At 37.9% G+C, this 17,710-nt stretch overlaps 2 protein-coding genes and 1 pseudogene across 4 annotated transcripts; 1 reads left to right on the plus strand and 2 right to left on the minus strand.

Moving 5' to 3' along the window:
* The first annotated feature begins 2,409 nt into the window (after nucleotides 1–2,409).
* On the plus strand, nucleotides 2,410–7,875 carry LOC143886302 (NAC domain-containing protein 54-like; annotated as a pseudogene). Its single transcript, XR_013253734.1, has 6 exons — nucleotides 2,410–2,569; nucleotides 4,115–4,392; nucleotides 5,181–5,516; nucleotides 6,282–6,722; nucleotides 6,849–6,930; nucleotides 7,026–7,875. The product of XR_013253734.1 is annotated as an NAC domain-containing protein 54-like (transcript).
* A 2,192-nt stretch (nucleotides 7,876–10,067) lies between these two features.
* NAC057 (NAC domain containing protein 57) lies at nucleotides 10,068–13,563 on the minus strand. 2 transcript variants are annotated; one of them, XM_077390241.1, is made up of 3 exons: nucleotides 13,372–13,563; nucleotides 12,585–12,862; nucleotides 10,068–10,643 (listed from the first exon to the last, which is right to left on the minus strand). In XM_077390241.1, exons 1-3 carry the CDS (start codon nucleotides 13,526–13,528, stop codon nucleotides 10,368–10,370), a joined length of 711 nt encoding a protein of 236 aa, XP_077246356.1. In that variant the 5' UTR covers nucleotides 13,529–13,563; the 3' UTR covers nucleotides 10,068–10,367. The 2 variants fall into 2 exon arrangements, with proteins under 2 accessions (XP_077246356.1, XP_077246355.1); XM_077390240.1 differs by having other exon boundaries at nucleotides 12,582–12,862.
* Nucleotides 13,564–16,710: 3,147 nt separating this feature from the next.
* On the minus strand, nucleotides 16,711–17,653 carry LOC143886072 (beta-1,3-galactosyltransferase pvg3-like). Its single transcript, XM_077390052.1, has one exon. It carries the CDS (start codon nucleotides 17,651–17,653, stop codon nucleotides 16,775–16,777), a length of 879 nt encoding a protein of 292 aa, XP_077246167.1. The 3' UTR covers nucleotides 16,711–16,774.
* Between the last annotated feature and the right edge of the window lie 57 nt (nucleotides 17,654–17,710).

Below are 17,710 nucleotides of genomic sequence, written 5' to 3' on the forward strand. Positions count from 1 at the left end.
CACACTCCTATGTATATGTATGTATAAAGCCTGTTACTGCTTCAAACAATGTCTATTAAAGAAAGATTTAAATTCAACATGCATTTTGCCAGTGTAAGGAGATTGTTATAGTCATCATGGGCCCTACTATTTATAGTTGGAGACAATCAAGTTGAAGATTAAGTTCATGATAAGAAAGATGGGTCCACATAACCAGTCTCTTGGGCCCTACTATTTATAGATGGAGATAATCAGGGAAATGATATTTACGCCCCTTTTATCACCGGGGAAACCCATTTGCCAGTGTACTTTTCAATCAAAGCCACTAGATTTTTCTGACATAAAGTACATTAACCTCCTTTTTGCCATTGATACACTGACGCTGGGTGTCCCTGGTGATCAAAAGGGGCGTAAATATCATTTCCTGATAATCAAGTTGAAGATTAAGTTCATGATAGGAAAGATCGGTCCACATACAGTCTCGTGACAAATATAGACCGTAGATCTTTTCCAATATCACACATACTAGGGTACAATGTGATTGCTATAGTCATCTAGTGGGTCCTACCATGACGGCCTTATGAATGTGAACCATTGGCTGTTTTTATCCGTCATGTTTTAGTGATCGGATGGTTAAGATAGAGAGAGAGAGAGAGAGAGAGAGAGAGTCCCCAAAGAATTTGGTTGCCACCTTATGAAGGCATCGAGAATTTCACATTAGCACTCTAAGGATTAATCCCAAGAATAACAAAATATATTTCATAATATTTAAGGGGAGATGATATTTTCACTCCCCTTGCATTACGAATGCGCTCCCCTTATAACGCATTTTTGACGTCAAATCACCCTATAAGGAGAGGGCATGCTTACTGCAGAGGGGGTGAAATTATCATCGCCCTTTTTTTATTCCCAAAAATTAAAAAAAGGTGGGCCCAATCCTTGCGGGGAAATAACGTAGGGATGCACGTAATGCTCATCCGAGGGTCAGGGATAGGCCACGTCAGAAAATATTTTGTTTTGTTATAGATTATTAATTGGAAAGAGAATAAACTCGGAAAGGAGAAAAAGCACCTAAAGAAGGAAAAGGAAATATTGCACATCCAAAAAGGCTCTGGGGCCAGCACAACTGATCCTGTCCTGCCACGTGTCTTCTTTATAGCACATGTTAAAAGTAGGCCCCATCTGGACCTGTGGAGGACCTACCTGTAATTCCTCGGCGAGTTTCTGCTTCTGTGGGCAGGCAACCTTGAATTAATCGGCCCTAATATATGGAGACACAAGACTAATAATAAGGAAGCATTGGCTGAAGTGACCTTAATTAAGACCTTATAACCATGGTTTTAAATTTCGGTCCCGGCAGAAACCGAAATTCGGTAGAAAGTCATGAAATGTCGGTTTATTGGCCGAAATTCAGTATAAAAAAAATAACAATATTTTCTCAAAATTTAATTTTGGACGAAATTTGATGTATTTTGTTAATTGCGGTTTCGACACGTTTCGATTTCGGCTGAAATTTAAAACCATGCTTATAACTATGAATATAAAGTTTCCATTCACTATTAAATACTTTATATATATTTAATGTTTTCTATAACTATTAAAATAAATTTCTATATAGATATAAAATAGCTTAGAGATGGAAATTTCTTGGGATTTGTTAGGGACCATGCGTAAGGGATTTCACGGCCCGGATGTTCATTGAGAGAGCAGCCACCTCAGATGAATTAAATAAATAAGACAAAATCTGTTGAAAAGTGAGCTTGTGGCGGCTCTCTCATGCAACAGCCAGCCCACGAAATGCCTTCTGCGATTGTCCCTAGCAATTCCCATAACATTTTGTAGTTTCATCCAAAATTGTGGGATATATTGAGAACTAATCGGCGATGTTTTGAGAATGGTTAGCGGCCTCTTCTCTTTTTGTCATTGTCTCTTTAAAACCTCAAATTGCACCCAATCCCCACCTCTCTTCTCCATCCTCTTCAATTTGGACCTTCTTCTAACCAAGGTACTCCTCTCTCTCTCTCTCTCTCTCTCTCTCTCTCTCTCTCTCATACACATTTGGACCTTCTCCATTCTCTTCAATTTGGACCTTCTTCTAACCAAGGTACTCTCTCTCTCTCTCTCTCTCTCTCTCTCTCTCTCTCTCTCTCTCTCTCATACACATTTGGACCTTCTAACGAGTCTCCTATTAGCATTAGTGGGTCCCCTTATTGGAATTCTTGTTTTCTCTCTCATACATGTCCATTGCATTGTTTGATCAAGACTCTCATTGCAGCATCAATGTGTGTTTTTTTTTCAAAATTCTTGAAATTTTTTCATGTTTCCCTCCCTCCCTCCCTCCCTCCCTCTCTCTCTCTCACATTTGGACCTTCTTCTAGTAAGGTCTTCGATTAACACTAATGGGTCCCATTTCCTTCTTATAGTCTCCCGGAAATGGCACCTGTAAGCTTGCCTCCCGGATTCCGGTTTCACCCCACTGATGAAGAACTTGTTGCGTTCTACCTCAAGAGAAAGATCAACGGCCGTAAGATCGAGCTGGAGATCATCCCCGAAGTCGATCTCTACAAATGCGAGCCATGGGATTTACCAGGTATTACTTAATTATTACTGTCATTGCAAGAACATAATAATTCTCATTGTTCTTAGCATTGTAATTGTAATAGGAGGAATGATAAACTAAAGGGCACCCTTGCAAAACATCATCGGCGCTGTTATTCAAAGAAATCAGGTATAGCGAGTTCATGCATTTTATTAGAGAGAGAGAGAGAGAGAGTAGTAATGATGAAATTTTCAACTGTCCTAAAAATATGGTACTGTTACGGTCCTAAGTGAGACTTGACTAGGTGTGGGATTAGGTGGGACTTAGCCTAACACATTCTCATTAGCCATCACGTCATGTGTTCGGGTCACGGAAGAGGCAACTTGTGGAAAAGGCTACCTAGGAAAAAGGATAGAGTAAAAGCCACCACCGATCGAGTGAGCCACCGAGGAGAACGGGACGGAAGCATGGTGAAATGTTACAATCATTAGTGGGGCCGTGGGGGCCTGCCTTGGTTTGGAGACTAGGTGGGACCAACCTGATATAGGACTAGTTTAAAGGGCTAAGGCCTAGACTACTGCAATCCATAAGCTCTAGAGCTTTTGGCGTGTCTGCTACGTACCTAAGATGTAAACATGAACTCTTGAGAAGGTAGCCTAATAATCTTGTGGAAGGGTGATAAGATGTCCTCATTTGAGGATCTTTACATCGTTCTAAAGGCAATCATTTTGATTTTTAATCTAAAGGGGTTTTAGAGTGTGAGACATGTTACAAGAATCTAAAAAGCTCCCCTACAGATCTTACAGATCTCCTTTTTGTATTTTCTTTCTTCCAAATACTGCCTGATATCTTTGAAGTTCCTTTGTTTAGAAAAAAGAAAAGCAAAAGCCATGTAAATCAACCAAGGAAGCCTAATATGCAGTTTTCAATGAACATGTACTAGAAAGGGTTTTTTCTTCTTTTATTGTTTTAAAATAGCATGAGCACCTTCTTTTCTCTTCTTTTAATCTTAACATCTTGTAAGAGCAGTTCAAAAAAGAAGAAAGGAAATACAAGACAGAACCAAGTTAAAAAAAAGTCATCAAAGGGAAGTTGTAATCTTTCTTCCAAGAGCCTTGGCTGCTCTCCATAAAACATGGTCCTTTGCTGTTCTAGAGTATATCTAGGGTTTGATGATTTGTTTATTTTAATTATTTTTTATGACTAAAGCTTGGTCTGAACTTTGAACAACTAACTAGGAGAATCCCACAAAACTTATTTTAATGTTTCCCAAAAGTTGCAAGTTTGGTGGATGAGGCATCATCAGTGTAACCTTTTGTATTTATCTACTGCACCATCTCTAGATTCTCTGCTACATTTTTTTGTTTCTACAAACTGGTCTGAAAAGAGAGAATGTCTGTTATAGCCTAATTAATACTCTAGTTCCTCAATTATTCTAGACAGTATATTACTAGGATTCTCTTTCAATAATTTATTTCATCCTTTTTTGTCCATCTCATTAACAATCACTATCACAAGTGCCATCATCACCATCCCAAACATCAATGTGATCATAAACACAATTGTAATGAATTTGATGAATTGGGTCTGTAACAGAGAAATCATTCCTACCAAGCAAAGATCTTGAGTGGTATTTCTTCAGCACTAGAGATCGAAAATACCCCAACGGGTCTAGGACTAATCGTGCAACTAAGTCTGGTTATTGGAAGGCCACAGGAAAGGATAGGAAGGTGATCTCCCAAAAGCGCACTGTGGGCACGAAGAAGACCTTAGTTTACTACAGAGGCCGGGCGCCTCATGGTGCTCGAACTGTCTGGGTCATGCACGAATACCGCCTCGATGAAAAAGAATGTGAAATTCCCTCTGGCTTGCAGGTGTAATCTCATCTCCCTCAAATTCTGTCTTTTAATTCCAATTATACTATTGAGGAATTCTTCACATCAACCTTTCTGTTATCATTTCTATTAAATGATCATCACTATCTCTTTGTTTATTTTGGATTCGAGAGGCAATGTCATTGCATTTATTTTCTTTGAATTCATTTTATTAACTAATAAAATGACCTGTTTTTTATATTGAAAATGGGCGGAAATAGAGACTATCAATAACCAAAATGAGGAGTAGACAACAATAGAGAAGTTTCCATATTCATGACAGATTGGAAGCTTTTCTGCAACATATAATGCAATAACATCTCCAAAAATCTTGATTTTACTAGGTGTATAGATCAGTAGTTAGTTTCAGTGTTTCACATATTTTAGTAAAGATGTTAATCCCTGATTTTCGCACAATTAGATTTTAAATCCAACATGGGCTACATGACCTTGGAAGACTGTTCTACAAGTGGTGTTATAGGAAACTTTCCAACATGATTGGGTTTACTATTGACAAATACATAAATATGACATAAACCTGAAAATTTTAGTGAATGTTGAACTTGCGTTATCAAAACTTCAGATGATGCAAATGGGTCTAATTGCATAGAAATACTCTTAGACTCTTATCTTTTTTACTAATCATATTTTATGACATTCTTACAACATTTGAACCATTTATTCTTAGGCTTTTACCTTTTTTATCTCATCTTTCTTCCTATTGGTTAGGCAATTTAATTACCCTCAAGTAAAAGATCATATGCTAACTAAATCAATCCTGTTTACAGGATGCATATGCGTTATGTCGTGTTTTTAAGAAGAGCGAACCTGGCACTAAGATTGGAGAGAAACATGCTGCTCCATTTGATGATTATTCTGAATGGGCACCTAACGATCATTCATCTGCCATCGAAATCTCTTCGGAGGGAAGAGGAGAGGATTTGGAGAGCAGTGGTTATGCTTTCCCATCAGATACATGCTCATCAAATATCATTGAAGCAACTTCATTGGATATCAATGCTCAAAGAGATGGGAAATGGATGCAGTTTCTGTCAGAAGAGGCATTTAGCTCCACAGAACCACCATTTTCAAGCACTGGAAGGTTTGCCTATATCCCATCTAAGGTAACATTTCAAGTTTTAACATAATTATTACTGTATAAACTGTGATCAAATGCTTGACTTCATTGTAGTTGAATACTTGCTGTTAGAAATACTGGTTATATTATATTTTTTCTTAGAATGTAATGAATTCGCAGTTGAAAAATGCAAGGCATGACAATTTTTTATGTGATAAAAGATCATCAATTATCAATTCCTTTACTGGATAATTTAAGTGGGTGCAAATAAATAAGAGTTTTGAGGAAAGCTTATTAGATTATCTTTTTTCTCTATATGTACTCAAACAAGAGAAATTATATGGTAGCCGCCCTTTACATATAAAGGGCGGAGAGAGAAAAAATCAACCACGTTGATTTTTTATAAAGGTAAAAGTCAAAAAAGGGAGTTTGACCTGGATCAAAAATCAAGGGGGAGGGTTTTTCCTCTTTCTGGCCTTGTTGTTTGACGGTCGGCCACCATATAAAAACTCCTCAAACAATATACATATATGCATGCTGTCTAATATATTACATATATTGACAGGAAAAGGACACTAATATTATGATAAGATATTAGAAAAATATTATTGACTAGAACATATTAGAGATTATTACTTATTAATCATGGAACCTACTTGGTTTCTCAAAAACTTATTTAACTTTAGATATTATTAGTTATTAAAGACTTACTGCATTTGTTTACTGTCACAAATGACCAGAGGAATATTGTCTTCTTTAATTGACCAAAATTCCATATTCTCAGAATCTTAGAACCTTAATGTCTTTGCAGGTGGATGTAGCATTACAATGCACGAGGTTGCATCAGAGACTCCCAATTCCTTCATTGGAGATGGATGATTTCCCTGAATTCGATCTCGTGGACCCGAAATATCCACAATCAGAATTTTATCGAGAAGATGCGAATGAAGCAGATATTTTGCAAGAAATTCTTTCAGTTGCTTGTGCATCTCAGAAACTAATTAATCAGTCCAATTATCAGGACATGCGGACAGGAAATTATCCTAGTTTGGATGAATTTGCACCTCTATCTGAGTTCAGAATGGAACAAACTCAATTTAACAGCATGGGTTCCTCAAGCACTATTGATAAACATCATGGAGTAAAACAGGCAAGATTTATACAGATTAGCGATTTGGAAGAGGAGTTCAAAGAAGAAAAGATGGTAGAGAACCTGAGAGGGGTAAAAATGTCAGACAAAGATCTAGGGAAGGTAAGATAAAAAAAATGATTTTCACTTTAGGTAGTTTTATTATTATTTATATTTTATACAAGTGTAAATTGGGGAATAATGCTAGATTTTCATAGCAAAATGACCAAATGGCATCGTATATGACAGAGCACATTAGAAGAGCACAAGACTGTTCTAATGGATAGCATCTCAAATTTAGAAAGAAGGGAGGAACCAGACTGTTCTAAAGGTATGTCTAACCATCTCTTATCTCTCTCGTCATGTTTTCTTTCTATTCACAACCATGTTTTTAGATCTTACCACTGACTAAGAGTTAGATTGCAGGTGGTACCTATCAACAGGAAAATTTGAAAAACTTCAATGACACTGACAATAAACCCAAATGTTTGGAATCTCAATCAACTGATTTCCCTCTTGTATTCCGTAATGATGACCCAAATTCCATCTTCCAAGAAGATGACATGAAGGATTTTGCCAGCACCCCAACCTTTGATTTTTATGAGAAGGTTGAATTTAACCACGGATTGTTTGTCTCGAGTTGAAACGTAGCCGAAACATTCTTTCATCACCTTGAACCCTCGAAGACGGTTAGCATCCATCTGAATCCTTCTGTAACACAAGATTTTGTGGTTCAAAAATCGGATATGCCGGCAAAAGTTAGAGATCCATGCTCCTTTTTTGTCAAGTTAAGGACATTTGCTAGAGAAATATTTATGGAAGTCAAGAGGCCCATGAAGCTATGGAGACAGTCTTGCCTAGTTAATGAGACCATGAATGAGATTATTAGCATAGTTTCACTCCTGTTGACATCTTGCATTTATCTTGGAGAGGATTCACAGCATGTTGGTTTAAGAAGTGATCTTTCTTACAATGGTAAAGGCATAACCGGAAGAAGAAATTATGGTTGTTCAAATGAGGAAAGAATATGAAGAAACAGGGGGTGATGGGGACATCGTGTCCTGCATCAATGGGAGTACTAAATGGAATGATAGGAGGAATGATGTTTGGTGGACCACGATATTAGGGGAAGAAGCATTTCCAAAATATATCTGAACAAGAAATTGCCTTTCTTCAAAGCTGCATTTGCTCTTTGTGCCTTTGGGGTACATTGTTTCTTGCTCTTGAAATCATTATGGGAGCAATTAATTTTGTTTGCTCCTAATTTACATACGATACTTGCAATGTTTTTATCTTTTTCATGTATATTAGTTCCTATCCTGGTTTGTCTAGTTGTAATGTATATCTCCTAGGCAATCAGATTCCATTTAATTGATTCTTTTCTAATGATAAATACATGTCTCCTCTCAGCCAAGACTTAGACGCCATTCAGAGTTCAATCAGACCAACAAGGTATGCTGCGGATTTTTTTTTCGAGCTTCTCTTATTCATTCTTCAATCGAGCTGATTATCCACTGTGGAAATCACAGTTCTTACCTATTATCTCTTCTCCTTAACACCATACATTGTAGAATGTAGGCAAGGAATTTATTAGCCGTACATTAAGAACCATGTGTATTTTGATAAATTTGTAATAGTGGTATAATTTGATTAAAGAATAATTAGTCTTCCGAAGTTAGATGCTTGGGTTGTGTTCTGAAACATATTTCTTGCATAGGTTTTGGAGGAGTGGGCTGGTTTTCTTTTGTGCTTAGTTATCAAGGGATTATAAGTGGACGAGAAGGGCAGTAGGGCAAACACATACATTAAACATATCTTTGAGATTTCCACTCCCTTCTGTTTGTGTGTTCATAGAAAAGACAAACAAAAGGCGGTGGAAATGCTATAAATACACAAGCACGCGTGTATATATATATATATATATAAGAGAAATGATATCTAAATTCTCTTGTTTTGATAACTGGACTCCTTGATTTATTGATACTTCTTCTGATTGGCAGTTGATAGCCATTTGAGAATTATAACATCCTTCAACTGATAATTAGAAAAGTGTAAAAAGAAGAGAGAAGTACCATTACTAACATAGGGATCAGTGGGGATATAATCTCCAAATATATATATATATATATATATATGAGAAGTGTTCCTGCGCAGCTGCTCAGATAGCTTATCTGAGCTGCTTCAAAAACTCATGTGGCCCCATATTTTTTGGGTGATCCAAAGCATTCATTTGGAAGGCCCTTCATGAATAGGTTGTGTACCAAAAATGAGCTCTTTAGGATCATCTTAACCCTGCCATTTGTGGAGGTTTGTCCATTTTTTTTATGAGATTCAGGACAGAGCGAGAAACTCTAATATTTCTTATCACCATGTTAAAAGGTCATCCAATGGTGTAGCTGATAGACTTGCAAGGGAGGGGTTCTTGAAAGATGGTTTAGAATTGCTCAACACCACCCCCCCGGGAGTCTTTTCTTCTCTCCCCCTTAGAATTGGGGGAGGATGGTTTATTCCTCTTGTATTTCTTTCTTCTTCTTCTCTTGTACTGACCATCTTGGCCTTTCCTTCTTCTCTATTAATGAATCTTCTGCCATTCAAAAAAAAAATCCCAACTCATCCATTTAATTTAGAAGTAGTAATCCAATTGGGACCTGTTTGAAACAAAGGTCAGAAGGCTTAGAACCTTGCTTGGAAACTATCTATGTAGATGTTGCCCAAAAACTGCCTAGAAAATTTTAGGACATTTTGAACGATACTCTTCACCAAGGATTGATCATTTCCATCACACAGATGGAGCGTAGCTGAAGTGGAAAGCGACTCCTCTAACACAATTTCGAGGGTCAAAGGGATGTGTGATGGGCCATGGAAATTTGCCGGTCTCCTAGATGAGATTAAAGATTTGTCTCTGCATGGTGCATTCTCATTTTCCCTAATTCATAGAAGCCCTAATGATTTGGCCGATCACCTAGAGCATCTTGTGTCTCACATTATATATGGGCCAATCTTTACCCCTGAAGTGCACTTGTATTCCTTTATTCTTGATAAAATTGGTATCTAATGGGTGATGTTTATAACCAATACATGGTAGCTAATGGGTGAAGTTTGCCCAATTCTTGTCAATGACAAAAATTTCAGGTGCATAGATAGCTTTTAGAGTTGCAGAAAATTCTTCCACATAAGAAGAAGAAGAAAAAAGAAAGTGTCCAAACTCTAAAACACAAATACTTCGGCATAAAGTCATGGGTTTGCTCGCTGTTGACGAGTGTTCGAATCCCGCCCCCAATACATGTGGTGAGTGGGTTGTTGCGTGTATCCGTAGGGACTAGTCCTACTGCCGAAGGGCGTGGGGACATCCTACGTCATCAGAAAACAAAGAAAAAAAAAAGAAACCTTTTTCCTTTATTCCCAAAATGCCATCACACATAATTTGAGCAATTTGCAATTTAATTTGTACAATATAGCCAAATAAGAGAGAAAAAAATTCTTGCCAAATTACTTACACTATTAAGTATTCCACAAAACACCCAAACATACTCGGACGAAAGGCTGAACCGAACCTTACAAGGACCATTTAAGAATCCAAACTGCCGAAACCCACAAATCATGGTCTTTGCAGATGGCTCTTTGTACAATTAGATGTATAACCTTGACATGAACTTAAAAATATTTTATAAAATTCATAAAAAAAAAAAAAAATTCCTTTATTACACCAAATTTATATCCTGATTAAGATATGCACCACCCAATTTCCTTTTCAGGCAAAAAGACTCTTTAATTAGTAAAAGTCACGCAAGGAGCTTCTTCGCCCCCGGCGGAGGCACTAGAGGAACACCATGCATCCTCAGTTATGAATTGCATCCAGGCATCATCTTTGTCATCCTCGTCCATGCACGACGATGAACCAATGGGAACATCGGGTGACATAGTTTCGTACTCATTGATAATCCCTTGAGGACTCTCTAGCATTGATAAACTACATTGCCCTTGCTCTTCAATTTCTGTACATGGCCCATTTTTCTTGAAAACTCGACATAATGCATATGAATCCTGAAAAAAAAGGAAATGATTTAGCCTAATCATCTGTTAAAGCTACATATTTAGATAGAAAATGCATGCTTACAACAATTGTAGCTACTAGTTGGATGCTGAATGTTTGGCAAGAGTAGGAAAAAATCAGATAAATACATGTGTTTTAGTTAAGTGCATGTCTTTGCTGTATCAGCTTGTGACTTCAGTTTTCACTACACAATTTCTTCTTCAATAATTATGGTTTCTCATGATACTTACAAATAATGTATGAGAAACTGACAATCTATCATTAAATTCATTATTAATTCAGAAAATTCAAATTTAGTTAAAAAAATAAGAGGTTTATAATTGTTGGAGGGTTTAAAAAGTTTAGAATGGGGCATAAAATTTTGGGATATTTTCAATTATTCAAGGAATTCTGTGACTATGGCAGCTACTATTGAAGCTTACATGAAAATTAATTAGGCATAATAGTAGAAGGGTGTCATTCAAAGATGTGGGTAGAGAGAGAGAGAGAGAGAGAGAGAGAGAGAGAGAGAGTTGTTTGTTTTCATGAATATTAGCTAGGGAGGGGGTGAAATTTGGGGAATAAAGTGAAAAGCTGCCGACACCATCAAACACCATGGAAAGTGATGGATATGTAAGCTTTACATTAGCATGGAAATGCATACTTGATTTGGGTCATAAGAATCCAAGTGATATTTTAACGTGAAAAACAAAAAGAGATATACGAATACTACTGTGTATGCTAGTGATATGGGTGGATGATACTTTTGTCTCATTAGAATAGCCAAAGTAAAATAAAGCTTGACAACAACAGGTGGATTACGTCTATCTGAGACCAGTACAAGCAAGGAATATGGAATGCATTTTCTAGGGATAAGAAATCAATAAAGAAAGGGAGAGAAAGCCCTAACTTTTCATGCAAGTCATGCATAACCCACGTTCCTGACTGTGATTACACCCTTTAAATTTCCAAAGGGTCCTTTTATATTACGCTTGGTGCGTGATACACACCCCTATTTTGTGGTGCTAAAGCTTGCTTTGGTGTTCTTGTGGAATCGATATGTTTGATCAGTATGCGTTAGTTAGTTGTTGGAACTCCCCATTTCTAACTTGCGCATTGAATACAATAATGGGAGGTGTATTAACTCCACCTTTTCAAGTAATGCAAAGAAACACCCCTTCATGTTTTGGTGTATATCATCGTTAGAAAAACAAGCAAATGAAAACCATGGAAGCAACTTAAATCAATGGGTTCAACAATTAGTAACATTTCTAGACTACAGCAAAAAAAGGAAATAAAAACAATAATAGTAGTAAAAAGAAACTGATACAAGTAGGGGTGCAACTCGGCTTGATTTTTGGGAATTCAGGTTGAGCGTTTTTTACATAAAATCGGGTTGAGTTCGGGTTAATTCCAATTCATTTTTTATCGAAAGCTCAACCCGACCGGACCCAAGTTGCACCCTTAGATAAAACAACCCCTTGTTTTGTTAGATGAATCTATCTAAGAGGATGTGGATATGAATTTCCCTTCCATAATAATAACAGTAGCAATAATATCAAAAGAGAACTATTATATCAGGAATAAGCGGTGTATTGAAATTAGCCTTGATATCCATGTAGTGTAGAGATTAGAGATAATGTGATAAAATCTCAAATCTCAAATTCAATTGCAAGTAAACTACATGGATTAAATGGTGTACACTTGATCATTCCACTGATGTAATATTGTATCTATAAACGGTTTGTAGCAATGGAACAATGGTGACGGATTGATAAGATATTTTTCTTGTACTTTTATAATTACAATAATTAGGAAGGATTCGAGGCAAAGTTTTATGTCCTCCTCTTGTATCTTTTATTCGTATCAATAAAATCTAAGGGTTCCTATATAAATGTCGGGTTGAAAAAATTAGGATAATATAGTTAAGTTAATTGTAAAGATACAACAACCTGAATTCCGAAGGTGTCTTCACATTCCTTATCATCAAGGCGATATTCGTGCATTACCCAATCTGTTCTGATCCCTTGTGGAGCTCGGCCGCGGTAATAAACCAGTGTCTTCTTCATACCGATAGCCCTATTCTGACAACTAACCCGTCGATCTTTCCCTGTGGATTTCCAATATCCAGCTCGAGTTGCCCGATTTGTTCGAAACCCGTTAGGATATTTACGATCCCTGGGTCCGAAAAAATACCATTCTGGATCTCTGCTAGGCAAGAACGATTTTTCTGTGACAGTGAAAAATGATAATGAGAAACTACCAAAATTGAAGTTCAATGCATAATGTGGTTTTATTTATTTTTATGTTTGTGTGAAGAATAATTGGAAGGCCACTACCAGATCATTTTATATAAAGAATATTGCAAATTATTATTCTCTAATATTTTCTTCCAAATCTATCTACATGACTAGTTTTCAATGTGTCTGACTGCAAAGTTACAAAGATCAGTATCTTCACTTCAGAAATTTTATTCTTGGATTATAAAATGACGTGGAATTCAAAACCCAAGTCTCAAAATCTTTTCTATTTTCTCTTCAGTGGAGGGAGATTAATCTGCACAACACTAGGTCAACATTTGGCCAGAAGACAACCTCAAACCCTCAAAAATAGGTAAATTTTAAAAAGTACTTAATTGTGGGCAATGAATATGAAATTCTCCTGAAATGGAGATATCTTGCAAGTTACAAAAAAAACTCTTAGCAAGAATAAAATGCATATATATAGAGAGACAAGAACCTGCTAATTCCCATGGTTCGCATTTGTAAAGATCAACTTCTGGAATAATGTCAAGCTCTATCTGGAGGCCATGAATTTTCCTCTTGAGATAGTAATTTACGAGTTCTTCGTCAGTCGGATGAAACCTGAAACCTGGAGGTAATCCAACCGGCGCCATCTCCTTGGCTCTCTTTCTCTCTTTCTCTTCCTCTCTCTCTCTCTCTCTCCCTTTGCTTTTCTTTATCATCATCATATATAAAAGGATTCAAAGTCCCTTGTCTTTGAGCTGTTTTCTGCTTTCTCTTTTACAGATTCTAGACAATCGTTTCATGCAAGCCCATAGCCTCTCTTCTTAAAAACCCTTCTCTTCATTAAAGATCACCACCGACCCACAACTTGTTACTTCAAATAATTTGCTCATGCCTCATGACAATCTGAAATCTCCCTTTACTTTTCATATTTTTGCTTTTTGGCATGAGTGAGAGAAAGAGACTATAAGATCTATTCCATTCATTTGATGGGCCCTCCAATGGATGTGTCATATTTCAAAGATTACACGAATAGGATGATCTGACCGCTTTGATCGTGTGTTAAACACAATCTTTTGATTGTGGATCCGGCGATTAAGATCATCTCATTAGTGTGATTCTCGGGTTATGAGCCCCTGACACATTTAGAGGTGAGCCTGCGAGATGAACGGTCTAGCAAGTCAAGCCCCCAAGAGAATCACTAATGAAATACCGCATTTAGAAGCTCAATTACGGTCTAGTAAGTCAAGGGCCTTAGAGAATCACTAATGAAAGACTGCTTTTAGAAGTTCCATTACGGTCTAACAAGTCATGCACCTGGTAGGATCAATAATGAGATACCACATTTAGAAGATTAATTACCCTGTAGATAGAAATGAAATTGTGATGTTGATTTTCAATTGAAACAGGTTTCAAGTCGTACATTGCTTTTTATCACATCGTTTCAAACAAAGTTTTACCAAACTAATCAATCAAGTTTCATTCAAAACATTCATTTTGATTGACTATTTTTATGTATATCTTAATTTAATAAGTAAGTTGGCTTGAAACCACAACCTCGTGGTTGTCATAGGATGGACTTTTGAACCAACATATGGCCGGGTTCACGCCCAACGGTCTAGATCTTGTATATTTGATGGGCTCGATTGATTGTCCTCGAAGATCCAGTCTAGATCTTGTATGTGCTTAAATATTTGATGGCTCGATTGGTTGTCCTCGAAGATCCCGAAGACATACCGATGGGCGATCTTTAGATCTTTAGATCAACAGCCATTAACTTTAGCAGGATTAGGTAAACTTTAGCGTGCAGGATGTAAAGAGCAAGTCGTGATAGAGAAGGAAAAACCAAGGAGAGATTTAGTGTTCCCTTTTTTCTTTGCATACTTTCTTTTTCTTTTAAAGATATCATTTCACTTCTTTCCCCACCTTTCTACGTAATAATTACTCAGCTCAAAATAGTTTTAATACGTAAAACAGCTTATTTTCCATTCTTTTTCACTTTTGAAGGAAAAGCAGTTGCCTCGAGTAGCTGCATACACTAGGACCTGGCCCTTAAGCATCACATTACTAGGACTGATCGGATGTGGGTCCTATGTGAATCAACGGTCTAGATCAATCAACGGTTGAGCCCACCTAAAAGTGATAGAAGTATGTGTATATTTGTGTAGAATGCCAAGCAAACACAGTGTGTCTTCTCACTATTAGCTAGAAGGCTTGAGCGTGGATGTTGCTCAATTTCAAAACCATCCATTTGCAATCTCTGACTTGGATGGTTAGGATCATTTGATGAGTGTTCATTAAACTATGTATGCATCTGATAGGGCCCACCAGATAAAAGGTTATGATCGTTGAGCTCGCATGACTGTCGAGTGTCTCGTACAAGTGAATCGCACAGTAGCGTTCTTTTCTCTTATTAATTTAATAGCATTTTGGGCCATGTTCAGTTGTTCACACACAGACACAAGCACTCTTGGCCCATGCGTGGGCCCATCCAATGAAAACATGAGCTGTAAAATGGTGGGGCACACCCTAATGCAAGAGCTTGGTTGGAGTTCGCTGGTCCCACCCTGTCAAAACATGAGGTAAATGGTGGGCTCCATCCGATGAATGGGTTCGAGTGGAGTTGGTTGGTCCCACCCTATGCATGAATCTGGGTGTAAATGGTGGGCCCCACCATATGCACCCTACCATATCAAAACAGAGGTATAAAATGGTGTGTCCTGCCCTGCTATGCATATGTGCAAAATGTTGGGCCTCGGCCGGCTGATCAAAACACTTATTCGAAAATAATGGATCCCAACCAATCAACCATGCTATGCGTGAGGTGTTAACAAATTCTACCATAGAAAAAATTCGAGGAATTTTTTTTTCCAACCTGGCTATGCATGTAAGTAAGTCTGTTTGTGTGTTATTTCCACCTTCTTTCCTAGCATATACGGTAAGCTTATAATGCCATGCACTGTTGTATTATGCAGCATATGATGGGAAATCATATATTTGCCCCTTTTTTAAAAACTTGGGACAGCTACCTCTAGTGTTAAAGATCGAGTAGTTATAAATATACTTGAGGGTAGGGGTGTAAACGAGCCGAGCTTGCCAGGCTCGGCTCGGCTCTTTCAGCTCAAAAGGTGGGCTCGGGCTCGGCTCGGGCTCGAACCAGGCTCGGTCAGGCTCGGCCAGGCTCGCGAGCCTTATCGAGCTCGAATTATATTAATTTTACACCCCTCATCTTCCCTGGACAGCCCTATCTAGTGTTTTTTTACTATTCTTTTTACACTAGGGGGGTGGTCCAAGTAACAAATGGGGTTCCAAAAAAGAAGTGACATATTTTGCCTCCCCCTTTCACTCCCTAGACAACCCTTTTAGTGTATATATTAATATATAATATATATATTTAAATATATTAAATTCTTAACGAGCCGAGCCGAGCCTGGCCTAACTCGGGCTCGGCTCGTTAAGCTTAACGAGCCGGCTCGGCTCGGCTAGTTAAGGATTCGAGCCGAGCTCGAGCGAGCTTCCGAGCCCGAGCCAAAATTGACACCCTTACTTGAGGGGGTGTACTAAGTAAAAAAAGGGGGCAAATGTGTCTTCCCATCATTTCTCTTGATTTTACTATCAAAGAAAGGATCGGATCCTACTTGGATACCACCAAAATTGGCCCTTATTTCTAAATATATAAGATTGTTTGAAGTATTAACTTACTTGTAAATGGCGCACTGAGCCCACTTTGAGAAGCATCAACTTAGACAGATAAAAGACTATTTATATGAGTTCATGCATATGAGATTAAATATTTTTAAGTCGTATCCAAAGAGACCCTATGTTTCTTGAGATGATGAGTAAAACCAAGAAAAGAAAAGAAAAAAAAATACAAATTCACATTTGAATCCTGAGACTCAATCAATGTGGTAAAGCTTTGAGGGCTTAAGCCCTTTGGTGACATTGAAGAACCTTAGAACATGTAACCATCTATCCCACCTCTTAAGCCGGTGCACCGCAACAGTTTCCGGTATAAGATCATGGGAACACTTCCCGTTGGCTCCCGGATAATCATACATTGCTGGCTTATCACTAAACCTGTTCTTCGCCTTGTTACCCATCGTCAACCATTTTCCGACCAACTTATCTTCCGGCCCCTCCCTATTGTTCGCAGGAATATCCGATTCTCCGATCCACTCGACGAGGTCCCAAGACAAAATAAATCCCATACCAGACATGTACTCGACAAACGGATTTTTACTAGCACAAGGGATGACAAACCCATAGTATAAATCGGCCCTCGGTAAGGGTCTAAGTGAAGAGGCTAACTGTTCTAGTCTGATGAACACATCATCATCGGCCTTCATAATGTAGTTATAGTGATGGGGAAGGATGCGAGGGAGGGAAGAGAAGTAAGTGTAGGTCTTGCCGGAGTTCATGTTCTCAGTGCAATTTAGGATGATAATGTCATGGAAACGAAGGATTTCAAGTGCTATAAGTACGCGTTGTTCTTCCTTAGTGAGGTTACAAAAGATGAATTTTACGTCAATTTTGGCGATGGGAGATGATTGGATGCCATAGATGAGGCGGAGAAAGTGGCGGCGATCATAGTTATCGGCACGGGTTAGGATTCCGATTAGCAGGCTGAATTCGGCCGGTGGGTTTGCCGGAGGAATGAGGACAGCATTGTCGGAAAGTAGAGTAGTTTTTATATGGAGGTTGAAGAAGAAGAAGAAGAAGAGGAAGAAGAGGGTGAGAAAGGGCAATGCACCAAGAACATGCCATTTCCCACGCATTATTTTTCAGCTTTTGGGTTATGCGATGAAGTTATTATAAATATAAGGGAATTTGTG

This window comes from Tasmannia lanceolata, unplaced genomic scaffold (genome assembly GCF_043159265.1).
Source record: "Tasmannia lanceolata isolate RefF3 unplaced genomic scaffold, GAP_Taslan_0.1 ptg000011l, whole genome shotgun sequence".
NCBI classification, from domain to species: Eukaryota; Viridiplantae; Streptophyta; class Magnoliopsida; order Canellales; family Winteraceae; genus Tasmannia; species Tasmannia lanceolata.

Bases quoted from the DNA above. Each gene is read 5' to 3' on its own strand.
- NAC057 (XM_077390240.1), bottom strand. From the start codon at position 13,528: ATGGCGCCGGTTGGATTACCTCCAGGTTTCAGGTTTCATCCGACTGAC. The intron at 12,863-13,371 runs GTTCTTGTCTCT...TCACTGTCACAG, and splicing joins CGAACCATGGGAATTAGCAG to AAAAATCGTTCTTGCCTAGC. The intron at 10,644-12,581 runs GTTGTATCTTTA...CTTTTTTTTCAG, and splicing joins ACACCTTCGGAATTCAGGTT to GATTCATATGCATTATGTCG.
- LOC143886072 (XM_077390052.1), bottom strand. From the start codon at position 17,653: ATGCGTGGGAAATGGCATGTTCTTGGTGCATTGCCCTTTCTCACCCTC.